Source organism: Mesoplodon mirus (assembly GCF_964341445.2).
Source record: "Mesoplodon mirus genome assembly, chromosome: 11".
Taxonomy (NCBI): Eukaryota; Metazoa; Chordata; class Mammalia; order Artiodactyla; family Ziphiidae; genus Mesoplodon; species Mesoplodon mirus.
In genome coordinates, this window is record NC_138987.1 from 74,650,105 (window position 1) to 74,671,633 (window position 21,529).

At 36.9% G+C, this 21,529-nt stretch overlaps 1 protein-coding gene across 1 annotated transcript in view; it reads left to right on the forward strand.

Annotated features, from left to right (window-relative positions):
* Positions 1–21,529, forward strand: part of CPNE8 (copine 8) — a gene marked incomplete at its 3' end in the record, with an annotated part of 339,332 nt that overhangs the window by 97,097 nt on the left and 220,706 nt on the right. Inside the window, exons 5-6 of the mRNA XM_082635327.1 lie at positions 5,921–5,972; positions 14,280–14,319. Coding sequence (XP_082491453.1) covers positions 5,921–5,972; positions 14,280–14,319 — 92 coding nt within the window. The remainder of the gene's footprint in view (positions 1–5,920; positions 5,973–14,279; positions 14,320–21,529) is intronic.

Below are 21,529 nucleotides of genomic sequence, written 5' to 3' on the forward strand. Positions count from 1 at the left end.
TGCATTTTATAAACTGATTTTTAAAGACTACATCCATAACATAAAGTTGGGTCCTATGGATGTACTAAATACTAGATTATATTAGCAGGTAATCAGATTAATTCTATTTAGAGTGTGGCCTGAGCACTGTCCCCAGCATTGCTTTGCATTTTATAGATTTTCTGCTACCTGTTTATTGAAAATATAAGTGATTAATTTAACCATGTAGAAATGCTGGGTGGTATATATGGACATTCTTTCAAACCATCCTATGCCTTAGTAGGTTTCTTAAAATTTCTACTTATACTCCAAGGTGATTCTCATATATTCCCATGGCTGATATTTCCCAGACCTTGACTTCTCTCAGCTGCTTCTTTGTATAGTACATGGATCTCTGCCTAACTATGGCTCCCTTTATCTCTTTGTGGACTCATATTTCCAAGACTCAGGATGCTAAAGCTAGAATTTTTTAAACATCTTTATTGGAGTAAAATTGCTTTACAATGGTGTGTTAGTTTCTGATTTATAGACTCAGGATGCTAAAGCTAGATTTTTTCTTTTTTTAACATCTTTATTGGAGTATAATTGCTTTACAATGGTGTGTTAGTTTCTACTTTATAACAAAGTGAATCAGTTATACATATATATATATGTTCCCATATCTCTTCCCTCTTGCATCTCCCTCCCTCCCACCCTCTTCATCCCACCCGTTTAGGTGGTCACAAACCACCTAACTGATCTCCCTGTGCTATGCAACTGCTTCCCACTAGCTATCTATTTTACGTTTGGTAGTGTATATATGTCCATGCCACTCTCTCACTTTGTCACAGCTTACCATTCCCACTCTCCATATCCTCAAGTCCATTCTCTAGTAGGTCTGTGTCTTTATTCCCATCTTACCCTTAGGTTCTTCATGACATTTTTTTTTCTTAGATTCCATATATATGTGTTAGCATATGGTATTTGTTTTTCTCCTTCTGACTTACTTCAGTCTGTATGACAGACTCTAGGTCTATCCACCTCACTACAAATAACTCAATTTTGTTTCTTTTTATGGCTGAGTAATATTCCATTGTGTATATGTCCCACATATTATTTATCCATTCATCCGTTGAAGGACACTTAGGTTGCTTCCATGTCCTGACTATTGTAAATAGAACTGCAATGAACATTTTGGTACATGACTCTTTGAATTATGGTTTTCTCAGAGTATATGCCCAGTAGTGGGATTGCTAGGTTGTACAGTAGTTCTATTTGTAGTTTTTTAAGGAATCTCCATACTGTTCTCCATAGTGGCTATATCAATTTACATTCCCACCAACATGCAAGAGTGTTCCCTTTTCTCCACACCCTCTCCAGCATTTATTGTTTCTAGATTTTTTGATGATGGCCATTCTGACTGGTGTGAGATGATATCTCATTGTAGTTTTGATTTGCATTTCTCTAACGATTAATGATGTTGAGCATTATTTCATGTGTTTGTTGGCAATCTGTATATCTTCTTTGGAGAAATGTCTGTTTAGGTCTTCTGCCCATTTTTGGATCGGGTTGTTTGTTTTTTTATTGTTCAGCTGCATATGCTGCTTTTATATTTTGGAGATTAATCCTTTGTCAGTTGCTTCACTTGCAAATATTTTCTCCGATTCTGAGGGTTGTCTTTTGGTCTCATTTAGGGTTTACTTTGCTGTGAAAAAGCTTTTAAGTTTCATTAGGTCCCATTTGTTTATTTTTATATTTATTTCCATTTCTCTAGGAGGTGGGTCAAAAAGGATCTTGCTGTGATTTATGTCATAGAGTGTTCTGCCTATATTTTCCTCTAAGAGGTTGATAGTGTCTGCCGTTACATTTAGGTCTTTAATCCATTTTGAGTTTATTTTTGTGTATGGTGTTAGGGAGTGTTCTAATTTCATACGTTTACATCTACCTGTCCAGTTTTCCGAGCACCACTTATTGAAGAGGCTGTCTTTTCTCCACTGTATATTCTTGCCTCCTTTATGAAAGATAAGGTGACCATATGTGCATGGGTTTATCTCTGGGCTTTCTATCCTGTTCCCTTGATCTATATTTCTGTTTTTGTGCCAGTACCATATTGTCTTGATTACTGTAGCTTTGTAGTATCATCTGAAGTCAGGGAGCCTGATTCCTCCAACTCCATTTTTCGTTCTCAAGTTTATTTTGGCTATTCGGGGTCTTTTGTATCTCTATACAAATTATGAAATTTCTAGTTCTGTGAAAAATGCCAGTGGTAGTTTCATAAGGATAGCATTGAATCTGTAGATTGCTTTGGGTAGTAGAGTCATTTTCACAATGTTGATTCTTTCAATCCAAGAACATGGTATATCTCTCCATCTATTTGTATCATCTTTAATTTCTTTCATCAATGTCTTATAATTTTCTCCATACAGGTCTTTTGTCTCCTTAGATAGGTTTATTCCTAGATATGTTGTTGCAATGGTAAATGGGAGTGTTTTCTTAATTTTACTTTCAGATTTTTCATCATTAGTGTATAAGAGTGCAGAGATTTCTGTGCATTAATTTTGTATCCTGCTACTTTACCAAATTCATTGATTAGCTCTAGTAGTTTTCTGGTAGAATCTTTAAGATTCTCTATGTATAGTATCATGTCATCTGCAAGCAGTGACAGCTTTACTACTTCTTTTCCGATTTGGATACCTTTTATTTCTTTTTCTTCTCTGATTGCTGTGGCTAGAACTTCCAAAACTATGTTGAATAAGAGTGGTGAGAGTGGGCAACCTTGTCTTGTTCCTGATCTTAGTGCAAATGATTTCAGTTTTTAACCATTGAGGATGATGTTGGCTGTGGGTTTGTCATATATGGCCTTTATTATGTTGAGGAAAGTTCCATCTATGCCTACTTTCTGCAGGGTTTTTATCATAAATTGGTGTTGAATTGTATCGAAAGCTTTCTCTGCATTTATTGAGATGATCATATGGTTTTTCTCCTTCAATTTGTTAATATGGTGTATCACGTTGATTAATTTGCGTATATTGAAGAATCCTTGCATTCCTTGAATAAACCCCAATTGATCATAGTGTATGATCCTTTTAATGTGCTGTTGGATTCTGTTTGCTAGTATTTTGTTGAAGATTTTTGCATCTATGTTCATCAGTGATATTGGCGTGTAATTTCATTTCTTTGTGACACATTTGGCTGGTTTTGTTATCAGTGTGATGGTGGCCTCATAGAATGAGTTTGGGAGTATTCCTCCCTTTGCTATATTTTGGAAGAGTTTGAGAAGGATAGGTGTTAGCTCTTCTCTAAATGTTTGATAGAATTTGGCTGTGAAGCCATCTGGTCGTGGGCTTTTGTTTGTTGGAAGATTTTTAATCACAGTTTCAATTTCATTGCTTGTGATTAGTCTATTCATATTTTCTGTTTCTTCCTGATTCAGTCTTGGCAGGTTGTGCATTTCTAAGAATTTGTCCCTTTCTTCCAGGTTGCCCATTTTATTGGCATAGAGTTGCTTTTAGTAATCTGTCATGATCTTTTGTATTTCTGCAGTGTCAGTTGTTACTTCTCCTTTTTCCTTTCTAATTCTATTGATTTGTGTCTTCTCCTTTTTTTCTTGATGAGTCTGATTTTTTTTTTTTTTTTTTGGTGGTACATGGGCCTCTCACTGTTGTGGCCTCTCCCTTGGCGGAGCACAGGCTCCGGACGCACAGGCTCAGCTGCCATGGCTCACGGGCCCAGCCACTCCGCGGCATGTGGGATCTTCCCGGACCGGGGCACGAACCCGTGTCCCCTGCATCAGCAGGCAGACTCTCAACCACTGCGCCACCAGGGAAGCCCGATGAGTCTGATTTTATGCTTTATCAATTTTGTTTATCTTCTCAAAGAACCAGCTCTTAGTTTTATTGATCTTTGTTATCATTTCCTTCATTTCTTTTTCATTTATTTCTGATGTGATCTTTATGATTTCTTTCCTTCTGCTAAATTTGGGTTTGTTTTGTTCTTCTTTCTCTAATTGCTTTTGGTGCAAGGTTAAGTTTTTTATATGAGATGTTTCCTGTTTCTTAAGGTAGGATTGTATTGCTATAAACTTCCCTCTTAGAACTGCTTTTGCTGCATCATGTAGGATTTGGGTCCTTGTGTCTCCATTGTCGTTTGTTTCTAGGTATTTTTTTATTTCCTCTTTGATTTTTTTCAGTGATCACTTCGTTATTAAGTAATGTATTGTTTAGCCTCCATGTGTTTGTATTTTTTACAGATCTTTTCCTGTAATTGATGTCTAGTCTCATAGCATTGTGGTCGGAAAAGATACTTGTTACGATTTCAGTTTTCTTAAATTTACCAAGGCTAGATTGTGACCCAAGATATGATCTATCCTGGAGAATGTTCCATGAGCACTTGAGAAAAATGTGTATTCTTTTGTTTTTGGATGGAATGTCCTATAAATATGAATTAAGTCCATCTTGTTTAATGTATCATTTAAAGCTTGTGTTTCCGTATTTATTTTCATTTTGGATAATCTGTCCATCGGTAAAAGTGTGGTGTTAAAGTCCCCTACTATGATTGTGTTACTGTTGATTTCCCCTTTTATGGCTGTTAGTATTTGCCTTATGTATTCATGTGCTCCTATGTTGGGTGCATACATATTTACAATTGTTATATCTTCTTTTTTGATTGATCCCTTGATCATTATGTAGTGTCCTTCTTTGTCTCTTTTAATAATCTTTATTTTAAAATCTATTTTGTCTGATATGAGAATTGCTACTCCAGCTTTCTTCTGATTTCCATTTGCATGGAATATCTTTTTCCATCCCATCACTTTCAGTTTGTATGTGTACCTAGGTCTGAAGTGGGTCTCATGTAGACAGCATATATATGGGTCTTGTTTTTGTATCCATTCAGCCAGTCTGTTTCTTTTGGTGAGAGCATTTAATCCATTTATATTTAAGGTAATTATCGATATGTATGTATGTTACTATTCCCTTTTACTTAATTGTTTTGGGTTTGTTATTGTAGGTCTTTTCCTTCTCTTGTGTTTCTTGTGTAGATAAGTTCCTTTAGCATTTGTTGTAAAGCTTGTTTGGTGGTGCTGAACTCTCTCAGCTTTTGCTTGCCTGTAAAAGTTTTAATTTCTCCATCAACTCTGAACGAGATCTTTGCTGGGTACAGTAATTTTGGTTGTAGTTTTTTCTACTTCATCACTTTAAATATGTTCTGCCACTGCCTACTGGCTTGCAGAGTTTCTGCTGAAAGATCAGCTGTTATCCTTATGGGGATTCCCTTGTGCGTTGTTTGTTGTTTTTCCCTCCCTGCTTTTAATATGTTTTCTTTGTATTTAATTTTTGATAGTTTGATTAATATGTGTCTTCGCGTGTTTCTCCTTGGATTTATCCTTTATGGGACTCTGTGTGCTTCCTGGACTTGATTTAACTATTTCCTTTCCCATATTAGGGAAGTTTCAACTATAATCTCTTCAAATATTCTCTCAATCCCTTTCTTTTTCTCTTCTTCTGGGACCCCTATAATTCGAATGTTGGTGTGTTTATTGTTCTCCCAGAGGTCTCTGAGACTGTCCTCAATTCTTTTCATTGTTTTTTCTTTATTCTGCTGTGCAGTAGTTATTTCCACTATTTTATCTTCCATGTCACTTATCCATTCTTCTGCCTCCGTTATTCTACTATTGATTCCTTCTAGAGTATTTTTAATTTCATTTATTTTGTTGTTCATCATTGCTTGTTTGCTCTTTAGTTCTTCTAGGTCCTTGTTAAATGTTTTTGCATTTTCTCTATTCTATTTCCAAGATTTTGGATCATCTTTACTATCACTATTCTGAATTCTTTTTCTGGTAGACTGCCTATTTCCTCTTCATTTGTTAGGTCTGGTGGGTTTTTACCTTGTGCCTTCATCTGCTGTGTGTTTTTCTGTCTTTTCATTTTGCATGTGTTACTGTGTTTGGGGTTTCCTTTTGCAGACTGCAGGTTGGTAGTTCCCATTGCTTCTGATGTCTTTCCCCAGTGGCTCAGGTTGGTTCAGTGGGTTGTGTAGGTTTCCTGGTGGAGGGGACTAGTGCCTGTGTTCTGGTGGATGAAGTTGGATCTTGTCTTTCTTGTGGGCACGTCCACGTCTGGTGGTGTGTTTTGGGGTGTCTGTGGCCTTAATATGATTTTTGGCAGCCTCTCTGCTATAGTATGGGACTGTGTTCCTGTCTTGCTCATTGTTTGGCATAGGGTGTCCAGCAGTGTAGCTTGCTGGTTGTTGCATGAAGCTTGGTGTTGGTGTTGAGATGGAGATCTCTGGAAGGTTTTCACCATTTGATATTACATGGATCTGGGAGGTTTCTTGTGAACCAGTGTCCTGAAGTTGGCTCTCCCACCTCTGTGGCACAGCCCTTACACCTGGCTGGAGCACCAGGAGCCTGTTCACCACATAGCTCAGCATAAAAGGGAGAAGAAAAAGAAAGAAAGAAATAAAGGGGATAAAATAAAAGAAAGTACGATAAAATAAAATAATTAAAATAAAAAATAATTATTAAGAAAAACAAATTTTAAGTAAAAAAAAAAGAAAGAAAAAAATGGACAGTCAGAGCCCTAGGACAAATGGTGAAAGCAAAGATATACAGACAAAATCTCACACAGAGCATACACATACACACTCACAACAAGAGGAAAAGGGGAAAAAATAATATATGTTTCTCCCAAAGTCCACCTCCTCAATTTGGGATGATTCGTTGTCTATTCAGGTATTCCACAGATGCAGGGTATGTCAAGTTGATTGTGGAGCTTTAATCCGCTGCTTCTGAGGCTGCTAGGAGAAATTTCCCTTTCTCTTCTTTGTTTGTACAGCTCCTGGGTTTCAGCTTTGGACTTGGTCCCTCCTCTGCATGTAGGTCACCTGAGGGAATCTCTTCTTTGCTCTGACAGGATGGTGTTATAGGAGCAGCTGATTCGGGGGCTCTGGCTCACTCAGGCCGGGGGGATGGAGGGGTATGGATGCGGGGCAAGCTTGTGGTGGTACAGGCCAGTGTGACGTTGCACCAGCCTGAGGTGCGCCCTGCATTCTCCTGGGGAAATTGTCCCTAGGTCACAAGACCGTGGTAGTGGCGGGCTGCACAGGCTTCCAGGAGGGGCAGCGTGGATATTGATCTGTTCTGGCACACAGGCTTCTTGGTGGCGGCAGCAGCAGCCTTAGCATCCCACGCCCATCTCTGGGGTCTGCTCTGTTAGCCATGGCTTGGGCCCGTCTCTGGACGGGCACCACTCATCCAGAGCACCGCTCTTAATCCCCTCTCCTCGTGCAGCAAGAGACAAAGAGGCAAGAAAAAGTCTCTTGTCTCTTTGGCAGCTCCACACTTCTCCCGGACTCCCTCCCAGCTAGCCTTGGTGCACTAACCCCTTCAGGCTGTGTTCATTCCACCAACCCCAGTTGTCTCCAGGCATCCAACTGAAGTCCGAGCCTCAGCTCCCAGCCCCCGCCTGTCCCGGCGGGTGAGCAGACAAGCCTCTCGGGCTGGTGAGTGCTGGTCGGCACCGATCCTCTGTGCAGAAATCTCTCTGCTTTGCCCTCCACACCCCTGTTGCTGTGCTCTCCTCCATGGCTCTGAAGCTTCCCCCTCTGCCACCGGAGTCTCCTCCCATGAAGGGGCTTCTAGTGTATGGAAACCTTTCCTCCTTCACAGCTCCCTCCCACTGATGCAGGTCCCATCCCTATTCTTTTGTCTCTGTTTATTCTTTTTTCTTTTGCCCTAACCAGGTATGTGGGGAGTTTCTTTCCTTTTGGGAGGTGTGAGGTCTTCTGCCAGTGATCCGTGGGTGTTCTATAGAAGCAGTTCCACGTGTAGATGTATTTCTGATGTATCTGTGGGGAGGAAGGTGATCTCCGCGTCTTACTCTTCTGCCATCTTCTCCCTAGAATAAAGCTAGAATTTTTAATATTCTTTTTATTTTGATGCTGAATCAGACATATTAAAATATTATCTTTCAGTTCAACTCCCTATCCACAGAGAGTCTGGAGTCAGTCAGTTTACAAGATCTTATTAGTTATTGAGTTTTTGTTCCACAGAGGTGAACTGTGGTACTCACCCACTTTCCCACACTGTTGTTTAATCTTAGCCCTCCTTGTATTGGCTTCTTAAGTCTACGTCATTTCACATTCATAATTGTGGCTATTCTAGAATTGCATTAGTAGAAGGAAAGGAAGGAAAATGGTGCTCTAAAAAGGATGATAGCAATCGAATATTAGTCAGTAGACCTGAGAGCAAAAATTGAGAGCTGGTCAGGTCATTCTGGAGAGAAGTAGGTAAAGAATGATTTACCTGTACATGGAGTGGTGGTCACGTGCTCATCTCTACTGAACATGAGACTAAGGAAGCTAATGGATTTTAAGGAGTGTCCAGGTAAGAAAATATAATTCCACTGAACTTGGTGTTGGTTAGTCATTTAAATATTATGTCTATTTTACCAAATGCCATTTCTAGAGTTACTTTGACAAACTAATGACTCAAATGAGAATATGTTAGGTTCGGGAAGCACGTGATACTTATACCGTGTTTGTCAAGCTCACCAGGTATGCTTAGCATGGACAAGGAAGGCTTAAAGGTAGGAAGGAAGTTAGGCCATTGATAGAACTTAACATATTTCTCTAATACTTTGTAATAAATCAGTAATATTGTACTGTACATGATTCAGGGAATTAAAAAAAAGGGAAACAAAATTTCAGCACACTTACTGGTGGAAATATGGAAGAAAAGAATGATTTGATGGTTTAATATGTTTGTTACTAATATCTTCCAGTTTTTTTATAAACTAAGTAAAATAACTATGGGATCTCATACCATTTGAGAGTAAGTTTTGTAAGTACAGACAAAAAGGTGTGGTTTGTGATAGTAATACTACTGCTATTATTCACAGTTTGTAATAGAATCATTGCTATATGTAAACAGATTTAACCAACCCAATAAATTTCTGAGTTAGAGTTATCTCTTTTTTTTTTTTTTTTTGGTACACTTGCCTCTCACTACTGTGGCCTCTCCCATTGTGGAGCACAGGCTCCAGACGCGCAGGCTCAGTGGCCATGGCTCATGGTCCCAGCCACTCCGCGGCATGTGGGATCCTCCTGGACCAGGGTATGAACAAGTGTCCCCTGCATCGGCAGGCGGACTCTCAACCACTGCACCACCAGGGAAGCCCCAATCTCATTTTTATAAATGAGAAAACCGAGGCCTGGATAGTTTAATTAACATGTTCATTGGATCTGTGCTTTCCAGTATAGAATTAAATTTTGCATAAAATAGTTTATAATTTAATGGTACAAAACCCGAATGTCTAAAATTTTATGAAGAGAATAAATAATGCCTGGACTGAGGAATTTTTATTTTTGTCTTGGTTATCTAATACTGATGAAAGTATATGTTTGAAGGGTTCTACTGCACAGTGAATGTAGTAATGGAATATATTTATTATAAGTAAGCAAAAGTAAGAATATATAGGAAATTAGTATGTTTGATTAGGATGGGAGCATGTTGTATTATTTTATCATAGTGTAACAAGAAGAAATATAGTACCAAATTAGTGTAGGTAAATGATATATTTTTTCTTCAGCTTTTTCTTTTTTTCTAAAAATTACAGGATTTCTCATAGAAATTGTATCATGTTTGAAATGTGAAGCATATTGCAAAATTGAGTTAAATAAGTATCATTTAAACTTTTGAATGTATTTGGTTAATTTCAGAAATTTGAGTCATATAATATTATTTCAATTTTATATTGTCTCTAAAAAATCAGACAGTTAGGACCACAGAAAGGGATACTGGAGAAGATTATCAAGAAAAGTAACAAGTATATTCTCTTTTAGTTTATGTACTATTTTTGATATTACTTTAAATAATGTCTTCTGATTTCCCACTTTTGTAAGTATCTCATATAACCTGGGAGAGCAGGCTTTCTTTTTTTCTTTTTAAACATTGTGATTTTTCCACCATATCTATCTAAATAAATGTGAGGAACAGTGTAATTGTTCTCTAGTTATGAGTACCTATTTATCCATTGTACCTATGATTAGTTTTTAAATTTTGTCTTAGCAATGTATTAGTCCTAGGAGAAAATGTTCATTGTAGAAAATTTAGGAAATGAGAAAAGGATAAAGTAGTCAATAAAATCACCTGTGATCCCAATGTACATCACTCAGAGCACTACCACAAATACTCCAACATGTTTACAGTAACATGTCCCTTTGAAGGAACAGCAGTGCTGAATAGTGCAGTAGTCTACATTGGCCAACAGATAGGTGTAAATGGTTTTCAGGATTGTGTTTTATTTAGTTAACCTGTGTATTGATTTTACAAAATTCTAAAAAACAATAAAAAAGAAGCTTTGGAAGTACAACATCTAAACAATTGCATATTATGGAAGGTTTGAGAAATGGCTTTTGGGAGGTATTTTTAGTTAACTTTCAATGCTGATAGAAAATTGTAATCAGAGAGAGAGAGAAAGAAAATGAATGACTATGATTTGATTCCTGGCAGCAGTGGCCCAAATTCCTGTAAGTTCTGATTAATCCACAATTATTGGTATGGTGATTTGCCTGAGATTTTTTAAGATTAATTTATCAGCTATGAGTCGTAAAATTCTCCTGCCTTTTTGATTTGCTGTGTACTTACTCATTAAAGAGACACGGTTTCTGTCATCATGCTATGTATATATCACAGATAAAGTCATAAACTTTTCATTTATTTATTTTGTTATATAACTGTTATGCCTATAATAGTATAGGTACTTTATAAATTACTTTGTTGTCATAGTTGAAAATTTTATTATTGGCAGAACAGCTGTACAGTAATGTCTTTGAGCAAGAAGTGTAGGTAGCTGTATCACTATGTAGTATGTGAGGAGAATATGAGAAATCAGATATAATTCTTTTTGCTCTTGCTTTTCCATTTAGCCTAGAACACCAACAAGGGAGTTACAAGTGTAGGTTTGACTTACCTAGTAGATGATTTTCCTCCTTGATAAATCAGATGGTGATAATTATGGAATGTATTATGTTATTACAATCTAGTTTTGAAGATTCTCAACACTTTGGGGGGAAATATTTTGCTATATTTTTTCCAATAATTGTCCCAACACTGCCAATTCCAGTTTTTCCCATTGGTTAAGGGCTACCTTAACAATGCCAAGGTCTAATTGCATGACTTTTCAATCACTTTTGTTTATTAGAGCCATCTCATTTTGTTAATAGTTATGTACTATTCATTTTATAACTTTAATCTCAAACTTAATCCAAAACTCTTCACTTTCTCTCCCCTCATTTGGAGATACTATCATAGCTACTTGCAGGAGAGAAGGAGAGTGGAAGAGCAGAAAGCTAGGGGAGTTGGGAGGCAGATATGTGGGTTCTGCAAAACCTAGACCTTAGAGGATACTGGCCACAGGGGTCACATATCAAGGGGACTAAAAAGCTATGCAGTGGTGCTGAATCAAATCTCAGAGACAGAGTTTTGGGTGAAGTAGAAAAGAATAGCTTTATTGCTTTGCCAGGCAAAGGGAGACACAGCATGCTGCCGCCCTTGAAAACTTATGTTCCAACCTGGGAAGATTTGTTGATGAGTTTTATAGCAAGGATTCAAGGGTGGGGTTCCTGATAAGATTAGGGTGTGTTCAGGGCCTGCATTCCTCTAATCTGGTCTCAGGTAATCTCTTGATGTGCTTCTCTGATTCCTTTAATCTGGCCTCAGGTGGCCTTCTCTGGAATGAATAATGCCAACATCTTCCATTTGTTGGAGATTTTAGTTCTATAAAGAGCTTAAAGATATTGTTATGTGTACTCCTTTAGGGTGAACCAGGACCCTGCCCCAAGGCTGCACTATTGTTTCTCTGCTGTTCCTCCCTTGTCTCTGCATCCCCTCCCTTCCTTGGTTAACAACTGTTGTAATCTGCCCTTTGGAACTCAGGGAAACTTATGGAGGCTGGAGTCTGTTCCCTACAAATGAGAAACGGGGGACGTGGAAAGGCTTCCGTACCCAGGAGCCCCAGAGGGTCCTTCTTGCTTTCAAAAGGACATTGTTCCTTGTTCTTCAGCTCTTAGAAGGCACTTCCTAACACTGTTAGCTAACATTCTCTTCCATTGGCATCCTAGGATGGACCTATAGGTGGGTTCTTTAAGTGACAAGGAAACCAGATGCTGTCCTCCTCTTCACACAATCACCCTAGGTTTTGGAGCTCCCATTTACCTTGCTTTAGGGAGTGGAAAGAACCTCCTGATGTCCCCCCAGGAGTAAGGAATAGCCTGTCACTTCATGAGTAAGCTTTGTGGAGTCGGGTCTGACCATAATGAGAGTGATTCAATGGGATCTCTGAGCTAAGCAGTGAGGAGAAACTTAGCATCTTTTGTTTACAGCTTTGGGCCTTAGTTGGAATTGCAGAAATACAGGAAAAATTCCAGTCAACATCTGTTACCCTCCACTAGAAAACATAATCCTTAGGAGCCATTCAAATCAGTTACTGCCAATTCAGTACTCTACTAATAAGATTTCAACAACAGGATGAAATGGTTTACAAAATTGCTGTTAGTACATTTAGGCACAAGTGTACCATCCTGGGGGTAGACTACTGAAGTTCTGCTTTGCAGTGTATTCTCCTTTACTTAAGGAGATTATGGCACTTATAAACATAGACAGACACCCACATTCACACAGCCCCACCCCCATGCACACAGATATATTTTTAACTATTTAGGATGTCGTGTTTATGTTCTGACTTGTGAGGATTAAAACCAGTGATACTTTTAGAAAAGGTAGAAGGAAAATTATTTTAGAAGAAAAATCATGGCAATTTCAAGTGCATTGTAATCCAACATATTATTTAAAGCCTTCAGAGGTATGCTGTAAATTACCTATTTTTGAGGTAATAGTATTAAAAGCTTTGTTAAAGACAGTGAAGGAGAATTGTATGTGAGGATATTTAAACTCTTTGTGATGAAAACATAAATACTTTTCTTTTTGCTTTTTTAACTGAGCTGAATATGCCATGTTATTTCTCCCTAGTCCACACTAAACCCTTTATAGAAAATGGTTTCCAGGGATGATATTTGAGGAGCCAGCAGAGTTATGTTTTACCTTTGATATTGCTACAGTTGCTAATTTTAATTTTACCCTTAGAAATTGTTTTGAACAAGAAAAATTTCTTAAATAAGAAAAATATTTTTTTAACTAATATTTGTAGGTCTTCAGTAGATGTTGGCAATTTGTTGATTCAAAATTCTAGTTTACAGCTGTTGAGAGTGATCGAAATGCCCTGTTGTGAAGAAGAGTAATTTGTAATTCTTCTGAGGCAGGTATTTGCATCACAAAATTTTAAAGCCAGTTTGTGGTAAACATTCTTTGCTATGGAGTAAGTGCACCTCTACCCAGAATCAGTACACTCAGTGAACTCTTTTTCTTTGCCTTTATTTTGACTAGATGCTTCATTTCTCTGTGAAACATTCTTGTTATGTGAGAGGGAAGACTTAAACCTTAAAAAAAAAGGCAGTTAATTTTTGGTAGGAAGCTATGCACAAAGAATGTGAAAGGAATATGATTTGGGAGAAAGACTGGAACCAGTACAAATATTTTCCTATTTAAAAATTCAGTAAATTGAGATTGTTTTGGTTATTAGCAGCCTTTCTGTTTCTAAAAATTTTTTAAAACGAGGGGCTAAAGTGACAGTAGGTGATGTTTTCCCAGGATCTCCTAAAGAAATCATTTATTTCCAGTACTAAGTGATCAAAAATAGGACATATAATAATCCTATATAAATACATTTCTTTTTCCATAAAATACATGGTTTCCCCAAGTTCTGTGATTGGGGAAAAATATGTCATTACTTTGGCCAAATTTCAAAATTAATAAGAACATTTATGATATTAAATAAGAATTATAATATAATTATAATATACTTATATTTATATATAATTATATAATGTAATTATAATTATAACAAATGATAGCCTGTTATCCTCACTTGTTTTAAAAGGGAATTTCAGTTTTTATGGAGTATTAGGAATCTATTGATTTACAGAAAAGGGAAATTTTAAACTTGTCTTATCAAGCAGAAGAATTCATGACTGTGAAAATATTAGGACTTCTACTTAAGTTGTAGAAATAAAAGCACCCAGGGATTGTGAGTTCTACCTTTGCTATGTAGGCCACAGATTATGAGAAATTTCTAAATTTGCTAAGTTTTTCTCCCCATTCATATAATTTTGATTCATTTTTAATTTATGTTTTGGGGGAAATACTGACATTTTTCTCTAACTTTATTTTGTGGAAATAATTTAAATTTTATATTTTAATCTTTTAGGTATGATGTTGATTCGAAGAGTCCCAACTTGTCAAAACATGTAAGTTCATATTTTTATGTTCTTTATGATGATTGCAAATATAATATCATGATTTGATTGATATTTATGTTGATTAATTAATATTAAGGTTATATGTCCACAACTTATGTAATAAATGCATTGAAAATAAATAACATTTTTAAAGAACCCTAGAATAACATTTGGATAAGCTTATTGAAAGAAAGATATCTTCAGTATGTGAAATGGATTAATCTTACTTATTTGTTATATTTGTTTTTTTTAAAGAAATGATGTCAGTTCCCTATAATGTTCAAAGTTGGATCAGGTTAAGAAGATGAAATAGTGAGATTATGTCTTTTTGGGAATCTTCACTTTTGAGAGAATGGAAAGTACTAGGGTGTAGGCAGAATGATATGCTATTCTGCTGTCCCTGTAGTTCATTTGTTCAACAGTATTTTCTAAGTACCTCCTCATGCCAGGTACCATGGCAGTTTCTGAGTGTACAAGATGAGTAACACAGACATAGAGTCCATCCATAAGTCACTTACTATCTTTTTTTTCCTTTCTGGGCTCTGATCTTCCCATTCCTTTTCCTTGAGAGATTTACTCACCAGACAACAACCATTATCTGGGGAGTTTCCAGGTTCAGGAGCAGCAAGAGTGTCAGAGATAGGCAGAAAAAGAGGAGGTGGTGGGAAGTGAGGGATAAGAGTGATATTCTTTGGCTAAGCACTGGTGGTTTTATCAACGGAATATTGACCAGTTTGGAATTAGGTGGTATCTAATAGGAAGGGCTGGATGAGGGTGAAAAGAGTATTCTGAAAGGGGTTTAACTAGGTTTTAAGTGAAATCTGAGTATACAAATGTAAAATTGGTAGCTGTGCCAGGATTGGGAGGTCAGCCAGACTAATGTTCATGCCCAGAGGCTCAGAAGGTGAGATTTTACTATTTTTGTAGGCTATTAGCTAGAATAGGTGGAGATCTATCTATCTATCTCTCTCTCTATCTGTCTATCTATCTATCTAGATATGTATATGTATAATTTCCTGTGTAGTTTGCAGACAGGGAATGTCATAGTTCAGAGAAAGAGAGGATGTAGGGAGTGATCCCAAGGTGATTTGGGAAAACTGGAAGCCTGGTCATGGTGGTAAAAAAAAATCACAATTTACTGATCTTTTCCTTCACTAAAGGAGGTATGATATTTATTTCTGTTATGAAGCATACAGCAGAATCATTTGAAGAAAGATTCAAAGGTTAGTCTTTGTACAATTTGAAAAAAATGCTGTAACAAGCTCATTACTTTCCATAAGTAAAGTTCATTGCAGTTGCCATGATACCCTTTTACTCCTTAAGATAAGACTTATAACATGTAGTTAAACATTTAAAACTTATTTGCATAGCTTTGTATTGGAAGTTTTCGAAACTTCATTGGAAGAATCAGAAAAGGAACCACATTTTCTAGTCAAAATTATCTAGTTGCAAGGAACAAAAATGCATTAAGTTATCTCACATGGAGAGGGTTTATTGAAGGGATTTAGGAGCATCTCATAAATGTGACATGTAACTTGCTGTATGGGAAATGCTACTAGAAACAGGCATGGTGGGTTGGACTGAGACAGCTATTTTCTCTATTTCTCTCTGTCTCTCTCTCAGTCAATAAAGCCACACATTCTTTTCACTATGGCTTTTCTCTGAGCTTCTGTTTCTCTCTGAAGACCAAGTTTCTCTATTTATTCATCCTGTTTACATAGGGAAAATGACCTCCCTAACACTGACTGGGCATAGACTTTCAAGTGCCCACTCCCTCTGAATAAATTTTCTCAGTGGGGCTTCCCTGGTGGCACAGTGGTTGAGAGTCCGCCTGCTGATGCAGGGGACACGCGTTCGTGCCCCGGTCTGGGAGGATCCCACATGCTGCGGAGTGGCTGGGCCCGTGGGCCATGGCTGCTGAGCCTGCGCATCCAGAGCCTGTGCTCCACAGCAGGAGAGGCCACAACAGTGAGAGGCCCACCTACCACAAAAAAAAAAAAAAAAATTTCTCAGTGTTTCTCAGTTTAGACTAGTCTTCAGAGGGCATAATAACTGAGAAGTTAAGGACATTTTCATGGGGTTGTATATATTGAGGCCGAGTGTGAGGATGGTAACATGGAGTCCTTACCATCGATGTTCAGGGTATAGTATATGGAATATGGGATAGGAAGGTATCTCAAACATGATTAACTATGTCTTCCTTCAATAATCAGTAATGACTAAATATTTTTATGTAAGAGATATGTCTTATAGAAGCCATCAATGTACATATCTTTTCAAATATTTTTCTTTTGTAGAATAGCTTTTTTTTCATAAGTAGAGTTTCATGACTCTCTCATGGTAAAAAATCCTTATCCTGACTCTGTTTTACTGTCATGATATCTCTTTTACTATCTTCTCATCACCATACTTCTTTACCAAACAGCCTAGGTTTCTATCATAACTTTCTTTTCATTCTCCCTTCGATTTCTTTACTGTATTCTCATGTTCATTTCTGCTTAAACTATTCTGATATAGGTTAGATCAAAATGTAGTGGCCTCTCTTCATTCTTTACTTTACTTGATCTCCCCATTATTTTGGACACGATTGACTACTGTATTCTTGAAATACTTACCTCCCTTGACTTCCATGGAAATTGCTCCCTTGCTTCTTTTCCTACCTCTCTGTTTATTCAGTACCTATTATTTTTTAGTTTCTCTTTCTCCTCCTATTTCTTAATATTAGTGCTTCTTATGGCTTTATTTTCAATTTTCATCTCATCTTATTGTATAAATGCTCTTTGGGAGAGTTCAATCATTTACCTGTCTTATCTTGATGATTCATGTACCCTCTGTACACCCCAGAAAATCTAAATTTCCAACTCTTTGTCAGATATTCCATGGTAGATATTCTGCAGAAGGCTAAAATTCAAATATATCAAAAATGTATTTTTGATGGCCTTTTCCATCCCAATTTTGCTCCTCTGCCTGTATTATCTTCATGAGAATAATCATCAACACAGTGTACTTACTTAGAAAACTTTCATATAATTTTCCTGATCCTTCTTATGACAAAAACATTTCATGTTTCTGAAATGATTCTTTAAAGGAAGATACACTTAGTTCTTGAATGACTGAGAATAAAAATAAATAATTAACAGCACACATAATACTGGCTCATTTAATACCATAACACAGTGTTTTAGAGACCCTTTAAAAAGGAACTGATAAACAAATTTTGTTTAACTTTAAACACATTAAATCTACTGCCATCAAAGACAGAGGCTCTGAGATATTCCACCTGGCCTGTTGCACTCAAAGCTCTAGTGATACCTTTAGAGAGCAGTGATAACCCCTACCCAGAGGAGGTCTTGCAAAGCTCTGACAGCCCTGAGTCAATCACAGAAAGTCACCCCTTTAGAACTAACGTTTCTTGTTCAGTTTTCACTTCTTTATGAATCTTACCCCATTTTCTTTCCTGAATGGAAACTGAGCACTAACTCTCCCAAGTAGAATTGCTTAACATCTCCTTCCCCTTATATTTCAGGGTCAGTCTTCCTTAACCTCTTCCTGTCTCACATCTAGTAAGTCACCAAATCCTGCTCATTCTAAGAATTGTTTCTCTTCTGTCTTCTTTCCTTACCGTTACTGCCTTAGTTCACATTTTCATCACTTTTCTGCTGGAGTATTGCATAGCTTTTTATAGTTCCTGTAGTTTATATTATCTCACATTTTAATGTATTCTCACATTATTCTCTGTTATATTTCTCAAATATATATAGTAAGCAACACAAATTACTTAATAAGTGCCTGAGCTATGAGTGGATGAAGCGTGTCAAAAGAAAGAGGAAATGTGTTTTTGAATTGTTACAAGAATTGTTAGAGATAACTGCTTTGAATTTCTGCTAGATTTTAGCAACAACAAAAGCCCATCTTTATTTGAAAGCAAACAAGTACAGATTTTAGGTAAAAGAGCATATAACTTATTCAACCCAAAAGGAATTCAGGAGGCATTTGAAAGACCAGAGAAACCAATAAACAAACTAGGTTTATTCCCTGAACATGCAGTTCTTTAAAAGTGTGGTTGTCTACATCTGCCAATTTTGCAAAGGGAAATAAAAACTGAAACCTTTTAGGAAATACTGCTAAGTGTCTGTGCTTGCATGTGGAGTACAGGCACCTATCTTTTACAAAAGGGATTTGGTAGCAAGAGAGACTCCTTGAGTTAACAATAATAAATTTTTTCTTTCTCATTTCTGATAATTTTGAAAGATCCCGCATTCAGGATGATTTTATTTGGTTTCTAGTACTTAGGGGTCTTAAGTACCCGTCTTAAATTTTTGGGAGTAATAAGGAAAATGAAGATATAATATAGAACTGTACCTTAGATTTCTAACATTGCAAATGAATACAAGGTGAATAGATGAAGAATCAGTAAAACTTTAATTGATTTTATTGGTGATGGACAAGTTTTTAGTGAAGAAACATTATGTTCACAGCTGACTTATGGAATTCAGGGATGTATTCCTTTAGATGATTTATCCATTTTATGATTCTCTAAGGAAATTACTTTACATATTTCCATTTGCATAATTTAATTGCATCATTAATGAAAAGATTATTAACAGGCCCATAATTGGTGTATCTAGGATTCTGTTTGGTGTTCTGGAGCAGATAACATTGAAACTGTACTTTGTGTACTAAGTTTTCATACCTACCAGGCAATCCAAAATGCATTTATCCATTTGGTTGGTCTTGGAAGGCACCCACTACAGTTTTTGTTTTAGATAGTTACTTGCTCACTGGATTATTTCAGCCACAAAATACCAACCTTCAGTGAAGATGTACGTGTTCTTCAATATGTTTTCTAAATATTATATGTATAAACTTCCACATATAGATCAGTTGTATTTGAAAATTTTATTTGAAAGTTAATTAATTGTTCAGATCATGAAATGCATTTTTCATAGGAATAGATTTATAAGTGGGGAAAGAGTTTTTCATTAGAATATGTCAGTTTAACCCATATATAACTGAACTGAATTCTAATGTATATTCACACAACAAGGTAAGCAATAAATATATTTCAGGCACTCTTCTAATGCTGAGAAATATAGCAATGAATAAGACAAACAAGATCCTTGTCCTAAAACAGCTTACAGTTTAGAATTGGGGAAGTGGCATATATAGATTTATTCAATAAAAACAAATACAAATAAATGGCTAAGATAATGTACTTCTTTATAGCATTTATATTAATAACATTTTGATACTGAGAGAGGGTGACTCATGATGCTAGTTAGCTAGAAGCTTATATTTCCCTCAACCAGGCAGCATGATTCTGCACCAGTTCTTATCCTGGGTATACTTATTAAAGAGAAGGAGGGAACTATTGAAAATCTAGGGGAAGAACATTTAAGGCAAAAGGAACAGTAGTGCAAAGACCTTGAGTCAGGAAGTAATTTAGTATGTTGGTGTGACTGAAAGATAGCTACCTTATATAGACTGAATGGTGAGGAAAGAAGAATGGAATAATTTGGAAAGGTAGATAGAATTCAGATGATGTGGAGATTTGTAGGCCAAAGTTTAAAGAATTTGTATTTTTTTAATGGATTTCACTGGAAGATGATGTGATCTGATTTATAGGTTTAAATAACAACTGGCAGCTGAAGTGGATAATGGAGTTGGGAAGTCCTAGTGTACAGGGGCCAGTTTCAGGTTTTACCCATGGAACTCCTGCTGTTGTGAACCAACAGAGACCAGTTATAAAACTGCTGTTAATTTAGCTAGGTAAACAATATTTGGTAAGTATAGACCTTGAAGTGGTAAAAAGTGGCAGATTTGGAATATATTTTGGTGATATGGTTGCTGATGACATAGATATCAGGTCTGAAAATAAGAGATGAAGATAGAATGACTCCTAGGTTATTGGAAACTGGATAAATGAAGATACAGTTTATTGCCGTGGGGTACATTGGGGAGGAAGAGACAGAGGTGGTGGGGATGAGAATAGAGAAATCAGTGGTCAGGGCAGGTTTATGTTGTTTGAGACTCCAGTGAGCATCTAACTGGAGGTATTGACTAGGCCATTTCTGGAGACTTGAGAACTGTCAGCCTATAAAGTTGGAACTCAATAAAATTATATAAAAAGTATAAATGGAGAAGAGAATAGGATAGAACCTTGGGGTAACTTTAGCATTTACAAATTTGGAGGGAAATGATTAGCCAGAATTATCATAACGGGAATAAAGACACAGACCTACTTGAGAATGGACTTGAGGATATGGAGAGGGGGAAGGGTAAGCTGTGACAAAGCGAAAGAGAGGCATGGACATATATACACTACCAAACGTAAGGTAGATAGATAGTGGGAAGCAGCCGCAGAGCACAGGGAGATCAGCTCGGTGCTTTGTGACCGCCTGGAGGGGTGGGATGGGGAGGGTGGGAGGGAGGGAGATGCATGAGGGAAGGGATGTGGGAACAGATGTATATGTATGACTGATTCACTTTGTTATAAAGCAGAAACTAATAAAAATAAATAAATAAATAAATAAAAGGCTAGTCAGGACATATCACTTTCTAGTTCAGATTAATTTTCCAGTGGCTTCCCTCCACACTTGAGACAGAATTCACAATCCATCATGGGCCCTTGGCTCCATCCTCTCCTTCCATTCTCTTCCTTGCTCATTCTACTCTAACCCACTGGCCCTCTTGCTTTTCCTTAAACACCCCAAGTATCTTCTTGTCTCAGGGACTTTGTTCTTGCTTTTTCTCCTACCTACGTATTGTCTCAAATGTTCACATGTTTCTTTCTGTTATATTATTGAAATTTCTACCTAGTTGTCATCTACTTAGAGGCCTTGCCTGACTGCCCTGTGTAAAAGAGCTCTCCATGCTATCCTCTGATGCCTTTTCAATAATAACTTTCTTTTTTTTATGTAGCAAGCTTTCTGGTCTTTATCAGCTAATGAGAGCTAGCCTTATAAGCATATTCAAATTAAATAATTTATGACTGATGCTCAATAAATGGATTATGTTTCTATTTGCATTTTCAACATGGTCTTGTAGAATCCTAGACTTTGAGACAGAATTAGGGACAGTGCTTGAGGTAGGTTTGATGACAGTGTCTTTAGCACTCATTACGTTATATTAGGTGAGATTGTCTGCATGTAAACCTGGCCCTTACTCAGGGCTTAGTATTTAATGACATTGTGTGATAGTATTATATTTATTATTTAAT